At 45.3% G+C, this 24,875-nt stretch overlaps 9 protein-coding genes across 9 annotated transcripts; 3 read left to right on the plus strand and 6 right to left on the minus strand.

The window, feature by feature from the left end:
- Positions 1-357: 357 nt before the first annotated feature.
- On the minus strand, positions 358-2,028 carry VTP01DRAFT_3719 (uncharacterized protein; the record flags this gene model as incomplete). The annotated part of the gene is made up of 5 exons (XM_069382321.1): positions 358-431; positions 496-713; positions 778-1,129; positions 1,191-1,352; positions 1,416-2,028. The coding sequence occupies 5 exons, from the start codon at positions 2,026-2,028 to the stop codon at positions 358-360; spliced, it is 1,419 nt and encodes a 472-aa protein (XP_069236045.1).
- Positions 2,029-2,866: 838 nt separating this feature from the next.
- On the plus strand, positions 2,867-6,230 carry VTP01DRAFT_3720 (uncharacterized protein; the record flags this gene model as incomplete). Its single annotated transcript, XM_069382323.1, has 9 exons — positions 2,867-2,897; positions 3,019-3,224; positions 3,286-3,444; positions 3,505-3,962; positions 4,024-4,157; positions 4,220-4,996; positions 5,052-5,186; positions 5,245-5,940; positions 5,998-6,230. 9 exons carry the CDS (start codon positions 2,867-2,869, stop codon positions 6,228-6,230), a joined length of 2,829 nt encoding a protein of 942 aa, XP_069236046.1.
- A 17-nt stretch (positions 6,231-6,247) lies between these two features.
- On the minus strand, positions 6,248-6,652 carry VTP01DRAFT_3721 (uncharacterized protein; the record flags this gene model as incomplete). Its single annotated transcript, XM_069382324.1, has 2 exons — positions 6,248-6,424; positions 6,497-6,652. 2 exons carry the CDS (start codon positions 6,650-6,652, stop codon positions 6,248-6,250), a joined length of 333 nt encoding a protein of 110 aa, XP_069236047.1.
- A 480-nt stretch (positions 6,653-7,132) lies between these two features.
- VTP01DRAFT_3722 (uncharacterized protein) lies at positions 7,133-8,082 on the minus strand (the record flags this gene model as incomplete). The annotated part of the gene is made up of 4 exons (XM_069382325.1): positions 7,133-7,254; positions 7,334-7,590; positions 7,652-7,912; positions 8,006-8,082. 4 exons carry the CDS (start codon positions 8,080-8,082, stop codon positions 7,133-7,135), a joined length of 717 nt encoding a protein of 238 aa, XP_069236048.1.
- Positions 8,083-9,267: 1,185 nt separating this feature from the next.
- On the minus strand, positions 9,268-13,300 carry VTP01DRAFT_3723 (uncharacterized protein; the record flags this gene model as incomplete). Its single annotated transcript, XM_069382326.1, has 17 exons — positions 9,268-9,476; positions 9,540-9,605; positions 9,662-9,709; positions 9,771-9,984; positions 10,037-10,279; positions 10,333-10,386; positions 10,444-10,498; positions 10,553-10,643; positions 10,699-10,798; positions 10,860-11,025; positions 11,086-11,295; positions 11,346-11,422; positions 11,478-12,193; positions 12,246-12,312; positions 12,378-12,536; positions 12,596-12,996; positions 13,075-13,300. The coding sequence occupies 17 exons, from the start codon at positions 13,298-13,300 to the stop codon at positions 9,268-9,270; spliced, it is 3,102 nt and encodes a 1,033-aa protein (XP_069236049.1).
- Positions 13,301-14,841: 1,541 nt separating this feature from the next.
- Positions 14,842-19,770, plus strand: VTP01DRAFT_3724 (uncharacterized protein; the record flags this gene model as incomplete). The annotated part of the gene is made up of 9 exons (XM_069382327.1): positions 14,842-14,994; positions 15,055-15,489; positions 15,557-15,694; positions 15,749-15,925; positions 15,985-16,176; positions 16,235-16,305; positions 16,369-16,970; positions 17,046-17,240; positions 17,300-19,770. The coding sequence occupies 9 exons, from the start codon at positions 14,842-14,844 to the stop codon at positions 19,768-19,770; spliced, it is 4,434 nt and encodes a 1,477-aa protein (XP_069236050.1).
- A 273-nt stretch (positions 19,771-20,043) lies between these two features.
- VTP01DRAFT_3725 (uncharacterized protein) lies at positions 20,044-20,960 on the plus strand (the record flags this gene model as incomplete). Its single annotated transcript, XM_069382328.1, has 2 exons — positions 20,044-20,886; positions 20,943-20,960. The coding sequence occupies 2 exons, from the start codon at positions 20,044-20,046 to the stop codon at positions 20,958-20,960; spliced, it is 861 nt and encodes a 286-aa protein (XP_069236051.1).
- Positions 20,961-21,109: 149 nt separating this feature from the next.
- Positions 21,110-22,534, minus strand: VTP01DRAFT_3726 (uncharacterized protein; the record flags this gene model as incomplete). The annotated part of the gene is made up of 2 exons (XM_069382329.1): positions 21,110-21,851; positions 21,921-22,534. The coding sequence occupies 2 exons, from the start codon at positions 22,532-22,534 to the stop codon at positions 21,110-21,112; spliced, it is 1,356 nt and encodes a 451-aa protein (XP_069236052.1).
- Positions 22,535-22,762: 228 nt separating this feature from the next.
- VTP01DRAFT_3727 (uncharacterized protein) lies at positions 22,763-24,484 on the minus strand (the record flags this gene model as incomplete). Its single annotated transcript, XM_069382330.1, has 8 exons — positions 22,763-22,854; positions 22,950-23,041; positions 23,107-23,204; positions 23,263-23,753; positions 23,817-24,066; positions 24,121-24,171; positions 24,237-24,314; positions 24,377-24,484. The coding sequence occupies 8 exons, from the start codon at positions 24,482-24,484 to the stop codon at positions 22,763-22,765; spliced, it is 1,260 nt and encodes a 419-aa protein (XP_069236053.1).
- Between the last annotated feature and the right edge of the window lie 391 nt (positions 24,485-24,875).

The following is a 24,875-nucleotide window of genomic DNA, read 5'->3' on the forward strand; positions in this document are numbered from 1 at the left end:
TTATAGCGAAAATATAACTCTATTGCGTCCATGGGACTGGTCGATGCTATTAGGAGCCGACTGGTGGGAACATACTGTTGCTTCGTCGGCCCAGCTACGCCATCAAGACCTCTCACGCTTTTGGTAACACGATCGTGTGTTTTTCCTACGTCCGCACCCTTGGAAAAGCCCACCACTTCCCGATCAATCACACCCATCCGGGACATTTATTTGTACATTCATGGATCACCAACACTTTTGTATATCTTGAACCATACTCAATGTAACACAAAAGCCCCTCCTTGTGTGCCAATGCATTGTCAAATTGATCAAGAGCGTTCTTCCTGGCTTTCCACGCTTGCCCTTTGACGTATCCTCTCAGAACACATTTCGCCATTGTTCACGATATTTCCTTTCTTGGTCCAGTCGTCGCGACACAAAATCAAAGATGTCTAGTAAAATTGTTTCTTAGCTTTTAGTAATAATAAATCACAGACACCCATGTTGTTCTCGCACCTTGTCCGTAGTGATCCCGTAAATCGACGTCGCTAGGCAGCTTATCATGTGCGTCAGCCTCTTCTTTGGTCATACAAACGGTGTTTGTGAGGGACAATGGCTTGCTCCTGTCCCACCGCGTCAGCGCCAAACGATCAGTTTGCTTTGATATCACACTCTTTCCGAGCCACAACTCTTCATAGACGTATGCTACTTCCCGCTGATCCAATTGACATATCCTGAGATAATAAATTAGTCAAGAACGATCACTAACCAGTATGTGACATGACTACCGATACTTGCTTATTCTTGTAATGTTTATTCTCGCGCGCCATCAGGTCTCTGTGAGTACGTACGTACACGCCTTCCCGCAGCTTGATTGCCATAGGCTCGAAATTGGGATATTTTGCCAACTGTACAATGATGTACGAAGCCAGTGCCATACCAAACATGCTCGGAATTGTGCCCAAAACAGGCAAGATCCGTGATCTGAAATCAGGCAGTGCGGCAAACTCGTCTGCTTCTGCTACACGCTCTTCCTCCAATGGGAGCAATTTGACGTGATGCGGCTTCTCAGCAGAGTACACGACCGGCACACCTCGTTCCACACCCATCTTCTTCAATTTCCTTCGGACGGCTCTAGCCAGCTGATCCTCTAATCCAGAAAATGGATGAATAAGACGATTGCTATATATAACACATAGTATGCTCCTTACCAAATGTTTCACTGATGTCTGCTACTTGGATACGAGAAGGGTCAGCCTTGGCGCCGGCGCCCATTGAGCTGATTACTGGCAATTTACGTTCGCAGCAATATTTTATGAGATACAATTTGGTGTCGATATTGTCAATGGCGTCAATAACATAGTCCGGAGAGCCTTGAGTAACATTTTTAAGCCCGCTTATCGAACGTAAAGATAATGCTAATATCAGTCATATACCTGATAACAATTCATCAGCTGTTTCTGCTGAAAATAAATCTATGCGCGCTTCCACGTCGACAAATGGTGCTATGCGTTTAAAGTGCTTGCGAATCGCCTTGACTTTGGGTGTACCGACATCGTCCAGGGTTGCAACTGCGTGTCGGTTTAAGCTGCTGAGCGTCACTTGATCAAAATCAATAATGCGGATGCGTTGTACACCTGCGCGTAGTAACATTAATGCGGCCCAAGAACCAACACCGCCCGCTCCAACGACAATGACGAACGAATGTCTCAGCCGATCCAGGCCTTCCTTTCCAACAAAAGCTGTTGTGCGAGCTAGTTGTTCGTCAATGTCGATCTGCGTCGCAGCAACGAGATCCACCGGCGCTACGCTGTGCTTTTCCGGTGGATTCAGCGATCGCGTTACATTGTGCCTTCTGATCGCCTGATATGTCAAGATAGTGCTAGCTGTAAGTATGGACGCTGACGCTGCAGCGATTGCAAGTTTGTATGCGTCCTCACGATCGCCGAATATCAACTTTAGCCAGTTCGTCATAAGTTTGTTTGCAAGGACTGAGCAGCACCAAAACAGTTTCACTCTACTGGATTGCTGATATTTTGACGCCGACATTTCAGCACCTCCAGAATCTGTCGTCAGGAACAAGCAAACTTGACGTTCTTTGTTCCTTCAACAGTAACGTTTACATCTGTAGTTATTTTGATATTCTCCTTTTTCGTCTACTGCTATCTATTGTAATTCTGCATGCGGGTTTATTTGTCGCAGAAATAATGCTGATTTACACAGAAAATGTTGCATCAAAACGTTCGATTATGAAGTGGTCATTTAAAAAAGCCTTTGTGGCCACTTTTGTATGTTCTACATTTTTGCAAGAGATGCTGTATAATATATGCTTCACAAAAGTATATTTCTAAGCAGGACAATAATATCTAGTCGACATTTTTTACATCGATGCAAGCAGGTACGTGTACGTGTCAGTTCATTGTTTCTTGATAACTTGTTGGGATATCCTGTCGCATGAAACTATATATATAGTTATGTTCTCTATTCAATGTAATTAATGAAAACTGACAAAGCCTGTAATAGTCCTTGTATGATGAACGATCAGTTACAACAGGAACGGACAGTATTTTGCCTGTTTGCCGTTGCTAAACATCCCTAGACAGTGCATTATGTGCTCAGCTGATATCTGCTCTAGTTTGAGGAAATATGCGTATTTACTTTGTAGGTATAGGGTGCACATGATTTGATCGACTCAATGATATGACAGGAGACATCCATTTTTACAGGTTCCACAGGCGCGTCCCAATCTTGAGTGCTGGTCAACAACTATCGGAGCCCCGCTGACTGACCTCGCCAGCGTCTCAGCGCTTTCCGCGTTTCGTCCGAACACCCTTCATCTGGTTGTTGGTAATCCGACAAGTGGTCGCGCCTTTCAATATTAGCAAGCATGAGCTACGCCAAGCGAGACGAAGATAGCGGTAAATATCGTCGGTTGCGCAAATGTCCTTACAGTTCCACCTGGGATGAGAATGCTTCGACAACTACGCAGGAACGGGGACAACTGCAACGTAGAGCCTGATCTGACCGTAGCATTCCCAGTAGGCGACGTTGGTCTCTTCTACCATCTCGATAAGACCACTGTCTTGCAAGAGGCTCGTGCATTCAACGACTCTCCCATTAATGCACGAAAATGCCGTCTGCTTCTGACGAAAATCATCTACTTATTGTACCTCGGTGAACCTTTCAACGTCAAAGAGGCGACTGACCTTTTCTTCAACGTGACGAAACTCTTCCAGTCCAAGGATGTAAGTTGAGAGAGACAATTTCTATGCATCAGCGTTTCCTGTTCTTACACGTGGCGGACAGACTTCGTTGCGGCAAATGATGTACCTCGTCATTAAGGAACTGTCAGGCATTGCAGAGGACGTGATTATGGTCACGCAGTCTTTGATTAAGGATATTCAAACCAAACAAGAAACTATCTACCGTGCAAACGCCATCCGTGCACTGTGTCTTATTACCGATGTAAGTCTTGTAGACACTTAATCTTTCGTCGGACGAGCTTCCTAAATTGTGTAATCCTAGCCTTCAATGATACAAGGTATTGAGCGTATTTTGAAAGCATCCATTGTCGACAAAACACCATCCGTGTCATCTGCAGCACTCGTATCTTCATATCATTTATTCAATGTTGCCAAAGATATTGTTCGACGCTGGTCTAACGAAGTCCAGGAAGCTGTACACACCAAGTCCTCTGGATCCGGTTTTGCATCTGCTGCTTCCAGCTACATGTCTAGCTTTGGTAGCAGTTCCAGTCAATCTCAGGTCGTCATCTCGAACAGCAACTGCACACAGTATCATGCCTTGGGTCTTTTGTATCTCATTCGCCAGCATGATCGCATGGCCGTTGCTAAACTTGTTCAAACATTCGCTGGATCTCGCAGCGGTGGATTCATGGGAGGAGGCGGTAGCCCGCTGAAGAATCCTGCGGCGGTGTGTCTGCTGATTCGTTATGCATGCAAAGTCATGGAGGACGATCCTGGGTAAGAAATGAACAAATGTAAAATTTTGAGGATTTCGCATACCAATTCTTTCCTTATTCAGATCCACCAAGCGCATCTACGAATTATTGGAAGGTTTCTTGCGTCACAAGAGCGACATGGTAAACATTGAAGCAGCTCGTGCCATTTGTGAGATGCCAGATGCAACTGCCAAAGAACTGTACCCTGCTATTTCCGGTAAATATACTCTGCAGTTGCTTGTCTCCATAACAAGATACTTAACGATCATGAAATGCTAGTTCTGCAGTTGTTCCTATCCTCGCCAAAGCCCACGCTTCGATTCGCTGCCATCCGCATTCTCAACAACTTGTCTCTTTCCAATTCGGCTGCTGTGTCGCCATGCAATTTGGATATGGAGAACTTGATCACCGATCAAAACCGCAGTATCGCCACATTCGCCATCACTACGCTTCTAAAGACTGGCAATGAGCAGTCAGTTGACCGATTGATGAAGCAGATCAGCGGTTTCATGAGCGAAATATCGGACGAATTCAAAACCATTGTTGTCGAAGCCATTCGTTCGCTCTGTCTCAAGTTCCCTAGCAAGCAAGCCGTGATGCTTTCCTTTTTGAGCGGCGTGCTGCGCGATGAAGGCGGCTACGAATTTAAGAAGACTGTGGTCGAGGCCATCTTTGATATGGTCAAGTTCATTCCTGACAGCAAAGAAACAGCACTTTCGCATCTATGCGAATTCATTGAGGATTGCGAGTTTACAAAATTGTCTGTCCGTGTTCTGCATGTGCTCGGCACTGAGGGTCCCTTGACAGCTACGCCTACCAAGTATATCCGCTACATTTACAATCGAGTGATTCTCGAAAATTCAATTGTTCGCGCTGCAGCTGTGAGCGCATTGACCAAGTTTGGTGTGAATGGAACTGATGAAGGTGTCAAGGCTAGTATCAAGATTTTGCTGACGCGCTGCCTCGATGATGTGGATGACGAAGTACGTGACCGCGCTGCCCTATCTCTGGCTCTCATGGAAAGCGACGATCTCGCCAAGAAATATATCAAGGATGGTTGGTATAATGCTTGGTATTGGCTGAAAGCATATAGCTTACGATATTCTTTCAGATGCCACATATGCACTTCCTACCCTTGAGCGCCAATTGGTCGATTATGTGAACAAACCATTGGGCAACGATCAAGAATTTGATCTATCATCTGTGCCGGTAATCAGTAAAGCACAAGAAGAAGAGGAGAGACGCCGTAAGTGTTGCATTGCCGTAAGTGCTTACTTGAGGACATACTAAGGAAACATCCGCAGGTCTGCGAACACAAGATATTTCAGCTTCACCAATGCTCAAGACACCCTCAACTCACAAAGCTCACTCTCCCGCTGCGCCATCTACACCTACTCCTGGAGCACCAGCAGTCTCCAGCTTGGACCAACAAGCAGTATACGCTGAACAGCTTGCCGCCATTCCCGAGTTCTCAGATTTCGGTCCTCTGTTCAAGAGTTCCAACAAACCTATTGAACTCACAGAAAGCGAAACCGAATACGTCGTTCACTGCGTCAAGCATACCTTTGCCAACCACATTGTATTCCAGTTTAACTGCACAAACACACTTAATGATCAGCTTTTGGAGAATGTTGAAATGATAATGCAGCCAGAAATCGACGATTGCGGATTAACCAAGGTGGCAGATATCGCTGCTGACAAATTGGAGTACGACGTGCCTGGTACCATTTACGTAGCGTTCCAAAAGGACGAAGACTTCCCTGTCGTCTCATTCACAAACACACTCAAGTTCGAAGTCAAGGATTGCGATCCTACAACTGGAGAGCCTGATCCAGAAGGCTACGAAGACGAATACCAAGTTGAAGACATTGAAGTATTAACTAGTGATTACATCCGACCAACCTACGTTTCAAACTTCAATGAAGAGTGGGAATCATTGGCAGAAAACGAAGCTATCGAAACCTTTGCATTGGATAAGGAGAAGGCACCTAGCCTCAAAGGTAATGTCACAAAGAAGATACTGTAAATTGATTTTCAACTGACGCCATATATCATAGTTGCCTGCTCGTCCATCATTGACTTGCTCAGCATGCAAGCATTGGAAGATAGTGCTCTCCCCAAGAGCAACACAGTTCATACTTTGCTCCTTTCCGGTACCTTCTTGGGCGGTGTAGCCGTTCTGGCACGATGCAGAATGACATTTAGCACTGCAACCGGGGTTGCATTTGAATTGGCTGTTCGCAGCGCAGACGTGAATGTATCGCAAATTGTTTTATCTGCTATAGCGTAATAAAAGTCTAGAATGTTTTATTGGGCGTCATCACGTTTGGCAATGTAGTCGATAGCTTGTTGAACTGACTTGATCTCGTCTGCTTCCTTGTCTGGGATCTCGACAGAGAACTCTTCTTCAATTGCCATTACGACTTCGACGGCATCCAAACTGTCCAGACCCAAGTCATTGATGAAAGCAGATTCGGGAGTAACCTAGAAAGCATATATACAGAAGTGGGTGGTTAGCAACAAGGGCACTCTGAATGCTGGTCAAGATTTATTTACCTTGCTTGCATCGACCTTGTCAAAACCCTTGACAACGTCCAAAACGCGGCTCTGAATGTCGTCTCGAGACAAAGCAGAGGCGTAACCTCTGGCTAATACTTGAGTGCGAGCGGCACGGGAGGCAGCAGTGAAAATAGCAGTGGGACGGATGAACATGTTTATATTTGTGCGTGAAAATGTGCGTGTGTATGCGAGCGCGGAAAGAAAGGAAAGGAAAATTGCAGTCATGTTCCAGCCGAGAAAGCGCACTCAGCGTTCAGCGCGTCTCCGCTGCTGCAACTATTACAAATTGCTTCCATATCTATTTACGACCTGCCAGACTCAATAGCAACGTAACAGTGCTTTTTAACCACACAGCGGTCATATCCAGCAAGAGTTCAGCTGAAGAACTCCATTTTGGTATGCTAAGTGGCCCGTGGACAACCCCTAAAATCCGCGTCGCTGTCACCTCTACGCCTGCTTGCACAAGCTTTCGTGCATATGCTTCGCAAGGTTCACGCAACAGATCGGCTTCGCAGCTTATTATAAAAGCAGGCGGGAGTCCAGACAAAATCTTGGATAGACGCTCTTAATGGCGCTGCTAGCTTGTATCTATTCTCGGGTCTTGTATACATGTCCCAAACTGCTTCCATGTTTTTACGCGTGATTCCGTATCCTTCCGCGAATTGCTCTGCAGCTTTGATCGACCATGTCCGGGTCTATACCAGGATACCACAATATTTGGCCTGCCAGCTTGATGCTGTGTTCCTTTGCCAGAACTACATTTACATTTACATAACGTAAATAACCTAGGCAAAAAAAAGAAGGCTAGATACTGTATGCCAATAATGTACGTACGTGAAACAGCAGCCGCAAAGTTCCCGCCTGAACTGTCACCGCAGACAACCAATTTATCGGCGTCCACGCGAAGCGAATCTGCGTTGGCTACTGTCCACTGTAGAGATTCAAGGCATTCGTAAATAGCCAGTGGAAACTTGGCTTCCGGAGCAAGAGAGTATGATGCAAAGATAACGGCAACGCGAGCTCGCAGGGCCAGTTCGACACATATCTTTCGATGCGTGTACTTGTTACATATACAGAATCCGCCGCCGTGCCTACATAGCATTCACCGTTACATACACCTTAGTCGACGGCCGTATCGTTTCCATAACGTACATGAAGAAGACAGCGGGCAATATTTGATCCTTTGCATCAATCGGTTTCACGATACTCAGTTCCAAAACGCCATCTCTAGCAGTCTTTAACGGCACATGGATATCTTGGATATCGACGTTTTCAATAACGCCAGGTTCATCTGTTGTAGGTTTCGCAGCCCTTATTTGCTGTACGAGCTTGGAATTCAGTTCAAGAGTCGGTAGGGACGAAATGTACTCCTTGCTGACAGGTTCAAGCCCTACAGGAAGAGGATGGAGCATTCTGATGAGATGACAACTAAGATATACACCATCTGTTGTTTTATAGAGGTTTATTTACGTTATTCATCGGCTTCATTTCAAGTTGAGTCATAACCTTGGATGCATTTCGGAAGTATAGGGTACAGCGTGACACATGTTATCGATGACTTGTGGACGACCAAACAAAGCCATGCTAAGATTCTAGGTGCTGAAAACGTCACTCGAATTCAACTACAAAACCATGCCAGGGTATTCAGAATTACTGTGGCAAAATCAAATATTAATGGCCCATAGCAACGGGTGCAGGCTTGTAACTTTATCTCACACTATCCGTCTCCTCAGAGAAGCTTAGCATATTTGGTAAAGCTAGCTTTGGATCATACCACATACTATCATGGTTTGACCTTCCATACGTATATCGAAACACACAAGGGAGGAACATGGTGCACCATTGTAAAAAGGATCTCCATGGTAATTCATTTTCTTTATTTTTTTTGTATGTTTTTGCAGTTGATATTTCAGACGCGTTTGGTCAATGTCTATCAGTGATCAAGACAAAGGTTTTACTTTACGCCTAGGACATTCTTGAATCCTCGTCTGGGTGCTACACCAGATTCTAAGCTGATGAGCACAATTTAAAGGTTCTTATTTTATGAGACAAGGGAAAAACATGGTTGCAGGCTTAAACCAGGTTTATATAATTTTTTCTCGCAGAACCAGTCACACCTTCTTTTCTGCTGTCGCCGAAAGAAAAAATCACGACTGGCTGAAAATTTTTTTCTCATCTTACTCAGCGCGTATAAAAGGCTTCAAGTGTTATGTCAGGTCTCTTTTTCTTCCGTTTCAAGCCATGCATGTGAGAACACAGTGATGAACAGTTTGGTAAACTGGAAAAGATCAGCCGCCTCAGTCTATGGGGAGGGTTGCAGGAGTTGATGCGATTAGGCGAAGGGCTGAGTGTTCCCCCTGCTTGGTTGTTTCATGTACTATCGTCCCTTTTGATGATATTCATGTACTCAATCCTCACCTTGATTCTAGTATCTACCTTCGAAATGCCACGCGTACTTACATTGAAAAGGTTAGTGCTTTGGATACAGATTGTGAAGAGGATTTAGCCCAGATGATGAAAATTCTACACTGTCGCTGGAAGGAAACAATGTCAGCACAAAAAATATCTCTAAGAAGACCTGATGGGCTTTATCCTTTTCATCATCATCGAACGGAGGTGAATAAGGGTGTAACTTTATACTAAGATCGCATCTCTTTAGGTACGTTTCTTTTCGCTTTGATATTATTGTATCTTAATTAAAGAATCAATAAAAGGCTATCATTTTGTTTTCTGCATTTCTAAGATATATTTGACTATGATACATTGAATTATGATGCCATTGTCTGTTTCCGATTCCAAAAACCAAATGCCTGGGAAATATTCGTCTTCTCTTCGTTGGTCTGCTCATCTGTGGTGGAAGCTTCTTGAACCGGGATGGTGGCTGCGGCCGTGGACTTTGCGCCTTTTACAGAGCCATTCGAGGTCGGCGTAGGTTGAATGGGTGTCCACTGCAGAGTCCCGTTGCTGTTAACCGTATCTAGCAAGCAAGAAATGGTTATTTACGCGTGGTAATAGTCGTTGTGATGATTAATCGCCATACTCTTGGAGCTCGTGGTATCAAAAGGATTGCTGCTGCTTGCATGGGTCTTATTAGCTCGCGGAAGCGCTGTTGATATAACGATCAGTTCAAGTGGTTCCCAAAATATTCAGGTAGTTACTCACGTTCGCCGTTCTCCCACCATCTGTGACTATTTGTACTTGGAGGAGGCACTAGAAGAAGCAGTGATCAATGATTTCGAAACCATCTATCAGGCAGTAATTATATGCTTACGTGAACTTCTCGGTTCGTCCTCCAGGTTGACGTCAATGAGGAGAGGGGATTTGTCTATGACAGCCGGTACAGTAGGTTGACTTGCGATTATTTTGCGTTCCGGGAGTTGTGGCGGTTGCTGGGGAGGAGTTACGTCTACGATTATGTTATCCAAACTCTGTTGATACAATTCTTTTTGAAGTTTCGACTTTGCGGCATGATCTAATGTTACAATCTATAATAACTTGGTCAGAAAGTGCAACAGAAACAAAACATGCAAATCTTACATCTGCTTCGAATAATGCCAATACAGGTCGGTGATCTGATGTAAGCAGCTCTGCCCGTGTATATTGTAGTAGTTTCAGGTCGTTCCCTTTATAAACAATACGATCTGTCCAGCCGGGTATCCGAGCTTTCTCACTCGTATCGTACAATTGTGTCCCAACGTCGTACTTGTAGGTAGGTAAAAAGGTCACGGGCCCTTCTTGATAACCTTTAAATATGCGACCCAGTCTCATTTCATTTTGTAACTGCATTGCTGTGAGAGGATTGTCACCCTGGGATGCTTTCTTTCTTGACTTACTTGATCCGCCCGGAAAAGGGCATGAATGTTATTTTGAGCTGCATAAGCTCGCACCTAGTAGGAGTCACGTCAGTCTTAAGTTTTGAAGACAATAAGTTTGTACTTTTTTACCTCTTCGTTAGTCAGGTCGATACGATAATTAAAATCACTCATCCATATGATATTGCTGTATGCTATGTAAGCACAGATATAATGCTGATACAGAGGAAGAACAACTTACTCATGATCATTTATAGTTCTGCCTCTGAGGAAGCGTAGTTCATTGTTAATAGTATGGAAATTGGCGTTTCGTTCTTCCACGTTTGTATGACCTAGATATTCTGTTCTTAACAAATCGCCATTGCCATTTCGGCTGTATTAGCATACCGGAAGCAAAATGTGCAGAAATGAAACAAAAGCTCGTATCCTGATAATCCATTCGTATCGCCACAGCACCTTTGTTACCAGCTATACCCATAATACCGGTCTATTGGCGATGCCTAGTTAGCTACCGTATAAAGCAAACTCAAAAGACCAATCTATCTCACCTTTTTTATAGATGTTTCCACGTTTCGAATATGTTCAGTGATACTTGTCTTGACAAAGATGATTAAGGCTGCGCCAACTAGTTGGTTGGAGCGAAGCAGGGTATATTTCGACTTGGTATCTGATCGTGCATTGAGCGCCTCTTCGATCTGTTCCTCCCATATCCGCCTAATTGTTGCAGATCAGCAAAGTTACAGAATCGTAAATGCATAAACATTTGACATGTACCGTTTCTCTGCATCTGTAGTCATGACCTGCTGGGGTGATAATTCTACTATTTCTTGAAACCCGACAGCGTAGATATCCGGCTCGTCGTCTTTCCAACGCGAATGCTGCAGGAGCCAAGAATCTAAAGGTTCTCCTTTAAAGTCCTTTCCATTCAAGTTGTACGTGCCGCAGAAAATGGTAACTTTTCGTCTTGAACTATATTCTTTCAATCTATAAAATTGTCAGGATATATCATCTGCAGTGCGTCGTAATTGACGTACCTTTTCAACATGAGCTTCGATACCGAGTCGCTGATAGGATCGTGTATGACAATTTCCTGCTGCCCTACCAATTTTCCCTATCCAAAGCTCGCTCAGGATTGTAGACCTATAGTAAAACTGGCGGGTCCTTACCAGCAATTGGTCAATGACTTCTTGTTTCGCTTTATCTTGGAAATTGTTGATGATGAAGCGATTCGCAGATCTAGTAGCGTCGCTAAGGACATTCATAAACGTCACTTTGCCGGTGCGAGTGAAAGCCGATTTCAAAGCACCCGTTCCAGCATAAATTCTGGATAATCCATCTCCATTCTCTGCCCATAAATGAGAGTGTCGTCCATTTAGATTATCCATAATCACACTCCAGTTGTTTTGGAATCGATTGCGCAGGTACGCTGTCAATGCAATCCGAGATATTTCATTTTGTACAAGGTTCGTACGATCAAGGCAATCCATGCAGTTGGTTCGAAATACTCCGTGCTGCTTTTCGATTATCTGGTTTTCCGCAACATCCATAAGGAAATAGCCGTGATCATCCATGTAACGTCGAGCGCTGTTAAGTAGAAAAGCGAGATTGTCATAGTTGCCGCCCCTGCATTCTGCATGAAGATCAAAGTTAATCATGCTCACTTTGTCTTCAGGCAGTCCGAGCTGTTGGACGGCGGTGTTGTATGCCCTGCCCAGTGCAGATTCTGAGGTATTCTCGCGTTCTGATAGCAGGTTAATATTGCAGACAGACTCGTAACGATCCAATAATTCTGTAAAATGTCGTTTCACAGCTGGTTGGGTTGCACTAGCACCTCGCGCTATTTGAAGTTTCTGGTTGACTATTCCCTGATGCTCCCAAAATACTGTATAATCATTAAAACTTTGCATTCTCTTCATTGTTGTGTATATATTTACCCGGGACACTTCCTCTTATTTGAGTGAACGCATAACACATATATTCAGAGTAAAGGACAGTTTCCGTCTGTATAACAGAATGGCATGTGTCAACAATATCACATGCTTTGCTTACAATGAATCCCGATTTACCTCCACGAAATTGGCAACATGTCCATTGTCATCGATGCCTCTGGAGTTGAATCTTGTTCCGGCCCGCTTACAGCTTAATTTGGATATCACAGACAACTCATAAAGATCCTTTCCCAGGCGGATTGTTTCAACTCCTACGTATCCACGAATGGCAAACACCTAATCATTTTGAGCATGAGGGAACTGAAATGCGTACAGAATGATAGGTTATATATTACCAAGAATCCGCCCCTATCCAAATCCGACTGCTTTTTGCGTTCCAACTTAGCGCGGAATTCTAACAATCCAGCAATAAGGAACTTGTTCCACAAGAAATGATCATCGAATGCATGAATTCCCAACGACGCATCTGCTGTTCTAGCCTGCACAGTCTTGGTCAAGTCAAAATCCGGCGTGAAGTAAAAGTTGCCGACAGAGAACAATTTCTGCAATTGAGCGCACGGATGCACAAGAGGCTGGTCATACTCGTTTTCGCCATAGTCGCCGTTGTACGCATCCACATCGTCATATTTGGAGGAGGATAGGGAGTAAAACTGAACAGACAGAATTTTATAGACCGTTTCACCCGCACGTATCTTGCCTATCGGTCTGCAGTCTGTCACGATCGCAACAAAGCATTCTGTAACAGTGAAACGGTTGCTGGTGGTAAGTTCATGCTCAACAAAAAAGCACTTGCAGCGAGATAGCAAGGACGTACCCCCCATTACGGAGATCATGCCGAGGCAGCCAAACACTGGTCTTTCGCCTAACATGCGCCAGCTTCGGTCATTGTCGAATTCAGGCCGTGGGACGAGTTTGGCAACTGCGCGGTCGTTGGTCGTATGTTGCTCAAAGACCAGGACGCTCGATGGTGCTTCATGGAGCACCGTTGGACGCAGAGCCAGCGCACGCGGGTAATCCCGTAGGTATAAATGGGTCTGCATTGTCTTCGGCCTTGGTTTGCCTCTAACTGTCTGACGAGTTACCGGAAAGGCAGCGAACTCTCTGCCGAACAGCACTCCGCTTTTGACTGTTGCCTCATAATAATATGTACTGTAAACGAATGTATGCAGCAACGGGCCACAATTCGGTACGCACCCTCTCTTTGGAAATGTTGTTGTTGTTGTATAGATCGAGATATAATTCAAAATACAATGAATATCCAACTATGTAGTCTCTATTATTATTTCTTATCCGATGAGATCCATACCAGCACTGCAGCAATAAATGATTTGAACAATCCTTGTCGAGGCAAGAGTGTTCGGTATTTTCCGGCTAAAGTTTTGCTTTGCTTATTGATCACAAACCAAATGTGTGACAATTTTCGCAAGAGGTCTATAATAAATCTCATTGAAGGAGTAGCTACTATTTTGGGATCTTGAAGGTTTATCTGCCACTGCATATCGCAATTGCGAGTGCCAATTGATGCAAAAATGGAGATTGACGTTTATATCATGTTTCTTAGGATAAGGAGCTGCAGCGCGGCGTACTCTATGCATTTGATAATATCGCGATAACGATACATAGCGATAAATATAGGTATATAAAATGAACAGCTTCCAAGGTGATAGATTCAGGATTGACTATGATTGTATGTGGATTGCAGCAGCAGAATCAAAGTTGTCAACCTCAGTGTTGCCACTTGGTCGCCTGACAAGAAGTTGGCTTTCTTCATGCAAGTCCTTTCTCAGCTGATGACGACCTGAAAAAGTGTACAGACTCGTGCTTCTTTTTTTCCTAGTCCTTTCTTTTTTATTCTGCTACGCTTGACCTTCATAAACTTCCATTCTTCGGCGGTTTTGCATCCGCTTCGCTTCTGCAAGACCGGCGCTCGCATGAATCGATGTTTGAAAGATTACTGCACTACATCTAGCTTCTTGCTGCTTCGAAACAGATTCGCAAACCGTCTTCTATTCCTAGTAAGACTTCTCCCATCAACTTTCAAGTCTCACTATTTTTCAAGCAAAATTCTGTAACCGATGCCTTGAAATTATCGGGGATCCACTGTAATAGTAGAAAGCTGTGTTTCTTGATAGACTAGAGCTTTCTGATCTAAAACAATATTAGATAAATCCTGCGGTATTAGCAGAATCAACATCTTTGTAGATTCAATCATATTTCCGTATAGATTGATAGCTGTATGTCAAAACTGTGCATCATAGGTTTGTATCTTGCTTAAGACGTGATTTTACATGAGATCCCACACCTTTGTATGAGGAGCGTGCTGAAGTGAATTTGAAATAAACCTTCCGCGCCTAAATTTGAGCACTCGGCCATGTGTCACCTTAGCGAATAGGGCTACCTGTACATTTTGGTAACCTTGCTCACCCTTCTCCCTCTTTTCTTTCTTTTCACAACAATTTTATCCTCAACAGTTTTACACATCGCCAGTAGTCAATTCTAAATTTTCTTCAATTAAATATCTCAAATTTTCAAGCTAAAGGTCGCAAACGCTCCATTGCACCAGTGTTAGTGGCACCACTTTATGACGGATCAGTTTCCAGTTAATTCTGGAGACGTGCGCCCGCCAACGTCAGGCCCGCCCATGCCGCCATCGGCATCGCAGTCGACGGTAGCGCTCTTTTCTTCAGCAGGCCATGGAATGAGACGAAAAAAACGCGCGGCACCTCATCACAACGTAAGTTCCTGGCCGGCTACTTAGTATTTCCGAACGCTTTGCTGACGTTCCTGAGAGAAGCTTAGGCTAGAACGCATCCTTGGTTTGACAACAGCTTCTTCAAATATATTGGCAACAGCCGAGTCGCAGGATTTGATAGCCTATGCAGCCGGCGCCGTGGTTGTACTGTACAATCATAAACGCAACAAACAAGTGGGCTTCCTCTATCCTCCAACACAGAATACAAACGCCAGCAACGTAGTGAATTCACATGTAGCAGCAGTTGCATCAGCGGCAGCGGCAGCGTCGTCAGCCAACATGGCGGCTGCAAGCGGTGCGAATATGATGATGGCCGGTGGAGCATTTATGTCACCCTTAGGCTCTGGTCAAGGCGAGATTGCATCACTTCCAACGTCCATGGGAGATGAGAAAAAGAAAACGCATGCCAGTACACGTGCAAAACCTATCAGCTGCCTTGCATTCTCACCAGATGGCAATTACTTGGCTGCTGGAGAGGTAGATATTTCTCCAACAATTGGTCTCGAACCTGCTCTGATCAAGTTTTTCTGCAAATCTATGATAGATGGGTCATCAACCGAGGATTTTGATATGGGATATCAAGGAGCGGGTGTTATTGCATGAATGCAGGGGACACAAGTTTGGCGTCTTGTCGTTATCTTTCTCACCCAATATGCGGTATTTGGTCTCTGTGGGATTTCAGGTAACGTAGAAGTTTCCGAGTGCATATTCTCCTTGAGACTGATCGGCTTTCTAGCATGACGGCTACCTCTATGTTTGGCATTGGCGCAAAGGTGTCAAAGTCGCCGGAAATAAAGTGACAAGCAAAGTGAATGCACTGTCTTTCTCTAGCGATGGCACTTTCTTTGTCACGGCCGGATTAAGGCATGTCAAATTTTGGTATTTCGATAATCGGGGCCGTGTCCAAAGAAGGGTATGTTTCTCTCTGCATCTCAGAGCACTGCATTGGATACTCATGACAAACCCATAAAGGGTAATTTATCATCTCGTGAGACCCAAGTACTAGATGGTCGGTCAGGACTCTTGGGCGCCCTCAGACACAGCAACTTCATAGCTGTTGGTTGCGATAAGGGAACGACGGGGCATGTCTACTTTTTAACAGACAATGGGATCCTATGCATGTTCAAAGAAGGCCGCGTAATTGATAAATGGGTAGATCTGCAGGTAAATACAAATATAAAAGTGCATTGTAAATAGCAATTAATGCAATAGGGTCTACTAGGTTCGCACTGCTCATTCGATAGCTGTCTCTTCGTTGTACATTATTTGTGCATGCTCGGGAGGCGTGATTCGGTCAGAAATGAAAAGAAAAACCTTGATTCAAACAAGCTGCTAATACTAATGCATGTCATGCAGATTATTTGAACCAGGCACGCTGCGCTACTGCGGGATGCTTCCGAAGCCTCATCCCTTAGGAGTCGACATCGCCTCCATTACTTCGCCGGATATGATACAGCACAACGAAGATAAGAACGTGTATCCAGATGTCATTGCAGTCGCTTACGACGAATCAACGTGCAAGTTGACAGCAGTGTATGCCGATCGAAGTCTTTATGTTTGGGACATTCGTGATCTCAAAAAGATCGGCAAGTATCGAAGTTTTATATCTCACAGCGACTGTGTATGGGGCGTGGAGCCGTATCCGAATATCCCCGGCAAGTCTATACCCACATTTTCCTTCGCCACGCATTCAGCAGATGGTACTGTACGTTTCTGGAACTTGGACTATACCCTTAATCCGACAGCATCCTCAACTATTAATACTTCATCTAATGGCACAACCTCACCTACATCACCTGACACCAAATCCCCATCGTCAAGCATACCATCACTTTCATCCAGTACTAGCAGTTTTACTTCATCCTCGCATCGCAGGAACATTTACTCTAGGGAATTAATCAAAATGCTGTATGTTGAACCGGACGCTGCAGAGTTCTCAAAATATCGAAGGGATGTCGGTATGTTCACACAAGCGAGCGATGATAATGGATGATGATGTATCAACAAATTGGTGCTCAATGAATTTATTGTAGACATTGCCGACGAGCAGTTACCTGATTTTGGCATCCGTTCTATCAAAATAAGCAGCGATGGCAAGCATTTGGCAACAGGAGACAGAAGCGGTAACCTTCGCGTTCATGATCTGGATACTTGGGAGCAAATCACATATCAAGAAGCGCATGACTCTGAAATTTTGTCTTTGGATATGAGTGATCCGAAAACTGAAGGTAATTAGGATAAGAATTAATCAAAAGAGGAATATCTAAACAAAAGACCGTGTCATCAGGTGCGCCCTATTTGGTTGCTACAGCCAGCCGCGATCGACTTCTTCACATTTTCGACATTAATCAAAACTTTCAGCTCTTACAAACACTCGACGACCATTCTTCCTCTATAACTGCTGTTCGCTTTTCTCGAAATGGTGAAAAACTTGTAAGCTGCGGTGCTGACAAAGGTGTCATCTTTCGAAGTCTCGAGAAGAGCGATCCTCAGTATTATGCAACGTATCACAACTATTCTGGCCGAAGTACGGTTTTTGACATGTCAATGGATACTAACGAGCGGTACATTGCAACCGTAACGGGTGAGCGACGGCTTCTCGTATTCAACATTGACTCTGGAAAGCCTGTGCGTGTATGCAAACCTGAAACAACGGAAGAAGCTACCAGCGGAGCATTCATTGAAAACTCTGGAGGCAGCTTGATAAACATTGATCTTGATCCGTTCTGCGGTACATTTGCAGTAACAAGCGGTTCCGACAGGACAATTCGTTTATTCGACTTGACAAGTGGAACGTGTATAGATAAGGTTAACGCACACGCAGAACTTATAACGTGTGTCAAATTCATCAAGACATCAACGAACGGTGTACGAGTAGTTAGCACATGCTCTGATGGCACAGTCTTCATATGGAAAGTATCGTCAGATATTGTAATGAAAATGATGGCCCGCAGCGGCGAACAAGAACAAAAAGCGACGCAAATGATCATACAGGGCAGAAATGCTCCAGAAGAGCCACAGGAAGATAAGCGCCTAGCGCTGTTGAGAAACAAAGGAAGGTTTAGAAGACTTTCTACGGCGACGTCTGTGAGACCTACACCGACGGTATCGCAACTTGCTCGCCAAGGAGAGCGACGAACTTTTTCAACAATGTCGCCTGCTGAACAAAAGTACGACGATCTGTACAAAAATACACCAAATCGTCGAAATGGAATCAACACTTCTCCACCTTCCCCTGTGACAGCAACTCCTGCACCACCAAGTCGCCCTCAGCTCAAATTTCCTCCAAAACGAGATGCAAACAGTGGACGCAAAACACCTGAAGGCAAACTTGAGCGGCTTTACAATGGTTTGCCTACATCTGGTGCACGTGAAAGGACGACGAGCCAATTGACCGCGTCCCGATACCACTTTGATGCGCAACGTGCCTCCGGTTTGAATGGATTGCGACAAGGCACACCACCTTCTTCACGAATAAATCCGGTTATACGACGCCAGATGTCTCGCGAAGGTCTAGCAAAAAAGGACTACTTGTCACAACTGAAAGAAAATCGCATGCGGCCTAGGAATGACGGTGGATTGAAGCAGAAGAGTGCAGAGGCAAATACCGAACGACGGGCAAGTGTACCAGAAGCGGAGCCGATGCCATGCGAAGTACCTCCCCCGCCTAGTCAACCCAAAGATCTTGAAGAAGACGATAGTGATATCGACCATGCACAGAGCCAGAATGCAGATAATTCGTTTGAGGATGATGGTCAGGAAGCTGAAGATGAACGAGACGAGGATGACGAAGAAGACGATGACGGTGGAGAAGAGGAGCAGGTTATCTTCATTTCTCCATCGCCAGAACAGGATGATATTGGCAAACCGTTTAAAGTCACATCGCACGACGTCAGCGAAGACAGTGGGTCTGCAGATAACGAAGGAGAGCAGAAGTCACCAGCGCTGTCAGATGACGAAAAGCATCAGAATGGAGCGACCGAAGCTAACGCTGAAGAAGAAGAAGAAAGCGGAGAAGATGCACTGATAGAAACAATCGCGTCACGCGAAGCGCCTAGGATGACACCATCTCTCAGTCGGATAACTTCTGTCTCATTGACCTCAAGGAAGAAAACAGAGCATGAGGAGTCAAAAGAGGATAAAGAAGATTTACCACTTGCAAAGGATATGCCAGCGTTTCGAGAATTACAAAAGAAACTGGAAAAAGCGAAGAAGCGACAGAGTTTGACAGCACGGTACCTCTCCTCCCTGGGCGATAAACGCCTACGCTCGCGTGAATCATTGGACACGTTGCTCGGCAGCTTTCAGGAACTTGCAAAGCAAATGCAGGATCGCGCAGATGAAAACGTGCAAACAACGATACCTGTAGCATCTCCAAATGTACCGAGCGTACAGCACGATATATCATCTCCGGAACAAGCGAAAGAAGAAATGCCTTCCAGCGATCCGGATCCGGCATACGCTACAACAGGCCCGTCCGTGGAACCGGAAACGAAGACGGATGAAGAGGATTATTCGCATATTTTATCAGATCTCGACGGTGCTATGATCCTGGTGGACTCTGTACTGGATGCAATCGATTCATTCAAAGACAAGCCGCATGTAATGACGAATGTGGAGTCGAAACTTATGGAGATGACGACCAAGGTGCACAAGAAACTCAAGAAGCCTGAAACCGATCCTGCAACTTTAACGCTACTCGACAAGTACTCTTCCATGCTTGTACAAATGGTAGAAAACAAGATTTCTAATTGTTAAAAGTGATCTTTTTCAACAATGTAAATGCATCTTTCCCTCGAGTACCATAATATCAGAATGAGATGATCATCGTTAGCTGCTGCATCATTTTGAAACTTGTGTAACATTGTATTATCAAGCAACGACGTTGCGAGGGCGCACTGTTCAATTTCCCTCCACTCTTCTTCCCCACTTGAAACTTTTTCCCAGTTTCAATTTCATCATTTTTCTCTTTTTTGGATGGCCCAGCATGCAATATACTACATCAGGTTCTTGAAACCCCCACCGAGCCGTATGCATATAGGGCAACCCTTCCAGATAGTATGGACTGTCGCAAACGATCTTGCCGAGTCGACCTACTACGATCCTCTTACGATCGTTTGTCGGCTGCACAGTGCGCCGTCGACCGTGGCTCTGCGAGCTGGACCCAACAGCAATAACAATAAAAAGGGTAAAGCCAAGCCGAGCGCCGCCGCCATATCTATTGACGACTGTACGCTCGAGCTGGAGTATGATCCTTTCAAAGGCGGAGGAGTGGTGAGCACTTTTCTCGTGCTCGAAGGGCCAAAGACTACCAACAAAGAAACGATGATGCAGCTATCGCTGAGCCTAGATCGTGGTACTCAAAGTAGTCATCCGATATGGGTTGATACGTTCAGGGCGTTCGAAAATGGCCCTTGGATCGTACCTGTGTGGTCACTCAGTTTCCATCTCCTCGGAGGAGGTGCTGCTGGCAAGCAAGGCACGGCCGCTTCTCCTCCAGCAGCAGCAGCAGCAACAACGGACCAATTTGATCGACATCTCAAGGTAGACAACAGTCTATCTCTGACCATTCGGGAAAATGCACTGCAGAGTATCGCAGGTCACATCTGGGATTGCGGCCTGCTCCTGTGCGAGTTCTTGAGCACCTGGCAGCCTGGTCGTACTTTTGACACCATCCTGGAGCTCGGCAGCGGGACGGGCGTGGCAGGGATTTATGCCTCGCACGCGTTGGATACAAAACGAGTCTACCTGACCGATTTACCGGACGTGGTTCCGCTGTGCCATCAAAACGCAGAGCTTCAACCGGTCAAGCAAAAGAAGCTTCTGCGCGTGCAAGCGCTCGAGTGGGGCAAGCAGCAGCAGCAGCCTGGATCAGTAATACCGCATGTAGATCTTGCTATCCTGACAGATGTCCTGTACAACCAATCAAGTCACGATGTCTTGATTGACACACTATCTCAACTCTTTGCACGCAACCCAGACATGTTGGTTCTATTGACATACAAACAGCGGCACCCAGACGAACGCATCTTCTTTTCAAAAATCCAAGAGTGGCAATCAGAAAAGATACAATTAGAACACTGTGAATTATATTTCATTAAACACGGTCGGTGATCTCCTGCTCTACCCAGTTCTCGCCGCCAAAATCGATGTAAAGTCTTCCTTCTTCTGTCAGCTTGATCAATCCCTTTTCGTGGTAAATGGTACGCGCTCGAAGATCCTTCTCGGCCTTGATGCGTGCCAGTCTATACTTGAGACCGCGGTGCAGTCTATTCAATGCATCCTTTTCATCGTTTGCCTCTGTCTTTGTGGCAGCCCACGATGCGGTGTCCTTTTCATACGCCTGGATTTCTTCTAGATACGCCTTGTATTCTGGAGACGTTGGTGTCTCGAGGGTGCCAGCCGGTGGTGGATCCGCCTTGGTTGCCTCGTCTTTGGTCTTGCGATCCGGGTTGCCGGAGATAATGACCGGCACGCTGCCTAGATCAATGTATTTTTCTAAATCCTGAAGGTTCTTTGTGAAATGGATCTTGCTAGCGACAACAGGGTCCAAGAGTGGAGTAATCATGCCCCAGACGGTCGAGAATACCCAGGGCGCCTTGTGAATAAGACACGCGCCGAGCGTTTCTGGATAGTATGATTCCAAGCAAGTGATCAAGAATTTAACAAACTCGAAATCCATGTTGGCCAATGTAAAGTTGTCCAAGTTGAAGACGAGCGCTGCGTTTTCCATGGGAAATCCGCAGAATACGCGGGCTGTTTCCATCAAGTACAAGGCACAGATCTGGATGCATTCAAAAGGTTGGTCTTCCTTGTGGTGCAGCTGGACATTCAAAAAGCTATAAACAATGTCTCTGTTTAGTACAACTGCAGCTGCCGATAGAATTACCCAAATGGGATATCGTTACCAGATGCCACGGTTTTCGCGGTCAGGGCCGCCAAGAGTAGCCTTGCCTGACCGGATCTGATCCAAGAAGCGCTCACCCATGCCAGGACGAGCCTTTTCCAAGACATTGTAGATACCAGTTTCGCCGAGCTTGACGATTTCATCCACACGCATATGCAGACGCCATCGGAGGGTGTTGATGAGCATGTTGTACGATGCTTCAAAATCCCACTTGCGTGCTCTCAGGTATCGCAGCACTGTAGAATCCGGGTTGTCGGTTGCCACCATGTTCCAAAACGTAGTTTCGAGCATCTTGCCGGGAATAAGCGGGATAGCCTTTTCGAGAGGCAGAGACATCCAGCGCGGATCGGCCGTTCGTCCCAAAAACACTGGCTCGTCATCTGCCTTCTTTTGCTGTTTACTGCCACCACCGAATCCAAAGAATCCTCCAGACTTTTGCTGTTTAGCTTCTTCTTCTTTCTTGGGAGCCTCTTCAGGCTTGGTATATGGCTCGCCAGGTTGCTTGAAGAGCTCAAATAGTCGAAGCCAAAGCTTCTTGAGTGCTTCAGTCTGCTCCACCGTCAAAGTACCGGCGTGGCCTGGTTTGCGATTCTCTAGAGTGATCTCTGCTGCCATTGTAAACGGTTGCTCATCAACTTTCTCTTCGTCCCTGAGTTTTATACTCGCGCTTCAACGTCCGTGTCGCACAAGTGAACCCCAAAGTTTTCAAGAACAGCACCTGCGTCCCTTGCAAATGAATAATTAACTTCGACCACTTTTTATTGTTCATTGTTGTTTGTTTGTTTGTTTGTTTGTTTATACATGAAATTGATGCTACTATGAAGCTGTAACAATGTGTGCTCTTCACAAAGATTTGATGTCGTATACTTTTGCTAGCTTGCCAAGGTCAGCATCTGGAACTGAACCTTTCAACTTTGTGAACAGATCGCACAAAACTAACGATCCGTCAAAGTTATATCCAAATAAAGTGGATATACGCAGAAAAGCTCGTGAATATACCATATCATAAGGGTGAGAACTTCATACCAACCTCGATTGTGCTTGGCACCCAAAAACATAATTAGCATGTCAATGCGTCGGACTTGGGCTAATCCTTGAAGCACAGCGTAGATGTCCTCGTTGCTGAGCATGCATGTGAGCCAGGATGCTACGTGTATACGAGTCGGCACATCTCCCGCATAACATACCTTGTGTAATACATATTCAGAATGTCCAGCATTTCCTCAAATTGGTCTGATTCAAGGGATGATCTAAAGAGGGACGCATAGCTTGAGGGAGGAATGCTCTGTGGTTACAAAGTTAACGAAAGAATATCATTTAAACTTGCTCCCCGCAGCACTTGCCTTAAAATATTGGAAAAGCGTCTCAGGTCCGCGATGCTTGTATGTTTTCCAATCACGCTCGAATTCCAGATTTGACTTTGGTGGTCTAATTTCAAGAGAGTTTTGTGCTACTGTTTCTTTGGGAACGACAGGTGCACGGTCCTGCTTTTGTGGGGTTTCCGTTTGCACTGCTGTTTTTGGAGCCTGTGCGTCTTTTGATATTGGCTGTTGCGTTGCCACCTGCGATGGTGCTGGTGGAACCTTTGCAATTGGACTTTCCTTCTTTGTAGTCTTTGTTGTTGGTACTTGCGGTACAGTTTGCGTTGCCTTGGCTTTATTATCATCACCATACGCTGCATCCACCATCTCAATAGGCAACCGTTGCCGCTGCGATGCATGGTGCGGTGCGTCTGCTCTTTCCTTGCCTTTATCCTTTTTAGGTCTCGGTAGCTTTGCCAATTCTTCCGAGATAGACTTGTTATTCGGCTCTATAGCCAATGCCCTTTCGAAATCTACAATATTATTCATGTCAGCGGAAACGTGGGTGTCCTCAGTTCCTGTAAACTCAATCTGACCTTGTCGTGCCTCTTCTGTGCGACCCAATTCTCTCTTTGCTATGCCTCGACGCCACAGTGCTTTAACGTTATCGGGTTGCAACTCCAAACCGCTGTTGCAATCCTTTTCAGCATCCACAAAGTTCTTGACTTTGAGGTTTGCCATTGCACGGTTTAGAAAATAAACAGCACATGACGGATCAAGTTCAATTGCTCGGGTATATTGCTCAATGGCTTCCTTGAATTTTTGACGTTGAAACAAAGCGTTACCCTACAGTTTAATGTTAGCCATCATCTATCTAGTTTCAAGATAGCATCGACTAACCTTCTCTTTTGCTTCGGCTGCTAACCGTGGAGAGCGCGACGTGAAAGCCTGCTGCAGGCGGTCCCCTTTAGACTCGTGCATGCTAGTTTACATCATATTTATCATCTGATATGTACCTTCAAAGTACTCAGGCCGACTGGGCTAGTAGAGTCATTCACAACGAGATCTCGCCTTGTCCTGACTGGCGGCAAAGTCTACAGGGAATCAACCGGCGGATCAGTCTTGGACCAAAAATTATCGAGACTGCTTCGTTTACTTGTTCAGTGAGAGGTTTTTTGCGACTGTAGAGCTGATCCTTTTTGCGAATCTCTGACTGCCAGGGTAGGATCTCGGCCCATGCGTTTTCGAGATGCTTCGTCGCCATTCGAACACACCCGTGTGTCCGCTACTTTCTCTGCACTGACGAAATTTGCGAACGGACATTGAAACTTAAAGAGCGATCAAATGCGCCCAGTTGCATGAAGAAGAACAATGGAGGCCCCAGGAGGGAGACGGGGGCAGAGGATACATTTAATGTATCCATTCTCAAAGCAGTATGCAGCTAGTCCCTGTGATTATCTTGAGTTTACATTAGCTACAGTTTCTGGGCAATACTTGAAATGCCTCAGCAAAAGAACATGCTTGTTTATGCAGAAACAAATACTGATCGACCTAAAATTACTGCGAATGATATGGCAGGTGCGTGCGCACACGCGCCAGATGGAAAAAAGATAAACGATGTATGTCGTCAACCGATGACAGATAAAATGGGGGGA

This window comes from Rhizomucor pusillus (genome assembly GCF_041956525.1).
Source record: "Rhizomucor pusillus strain CBS 183.67 unplaced genomic scaffold VTP01scaffold_18, whole genome shotgun sequence".
Lineage (NCBI taxonomy): Eukaryota > Fungi > Mucoromycota > Mucoromycetes > Mucorales > Lichtheimiaceae > Rhizomucor > Rhizomucor pusillus.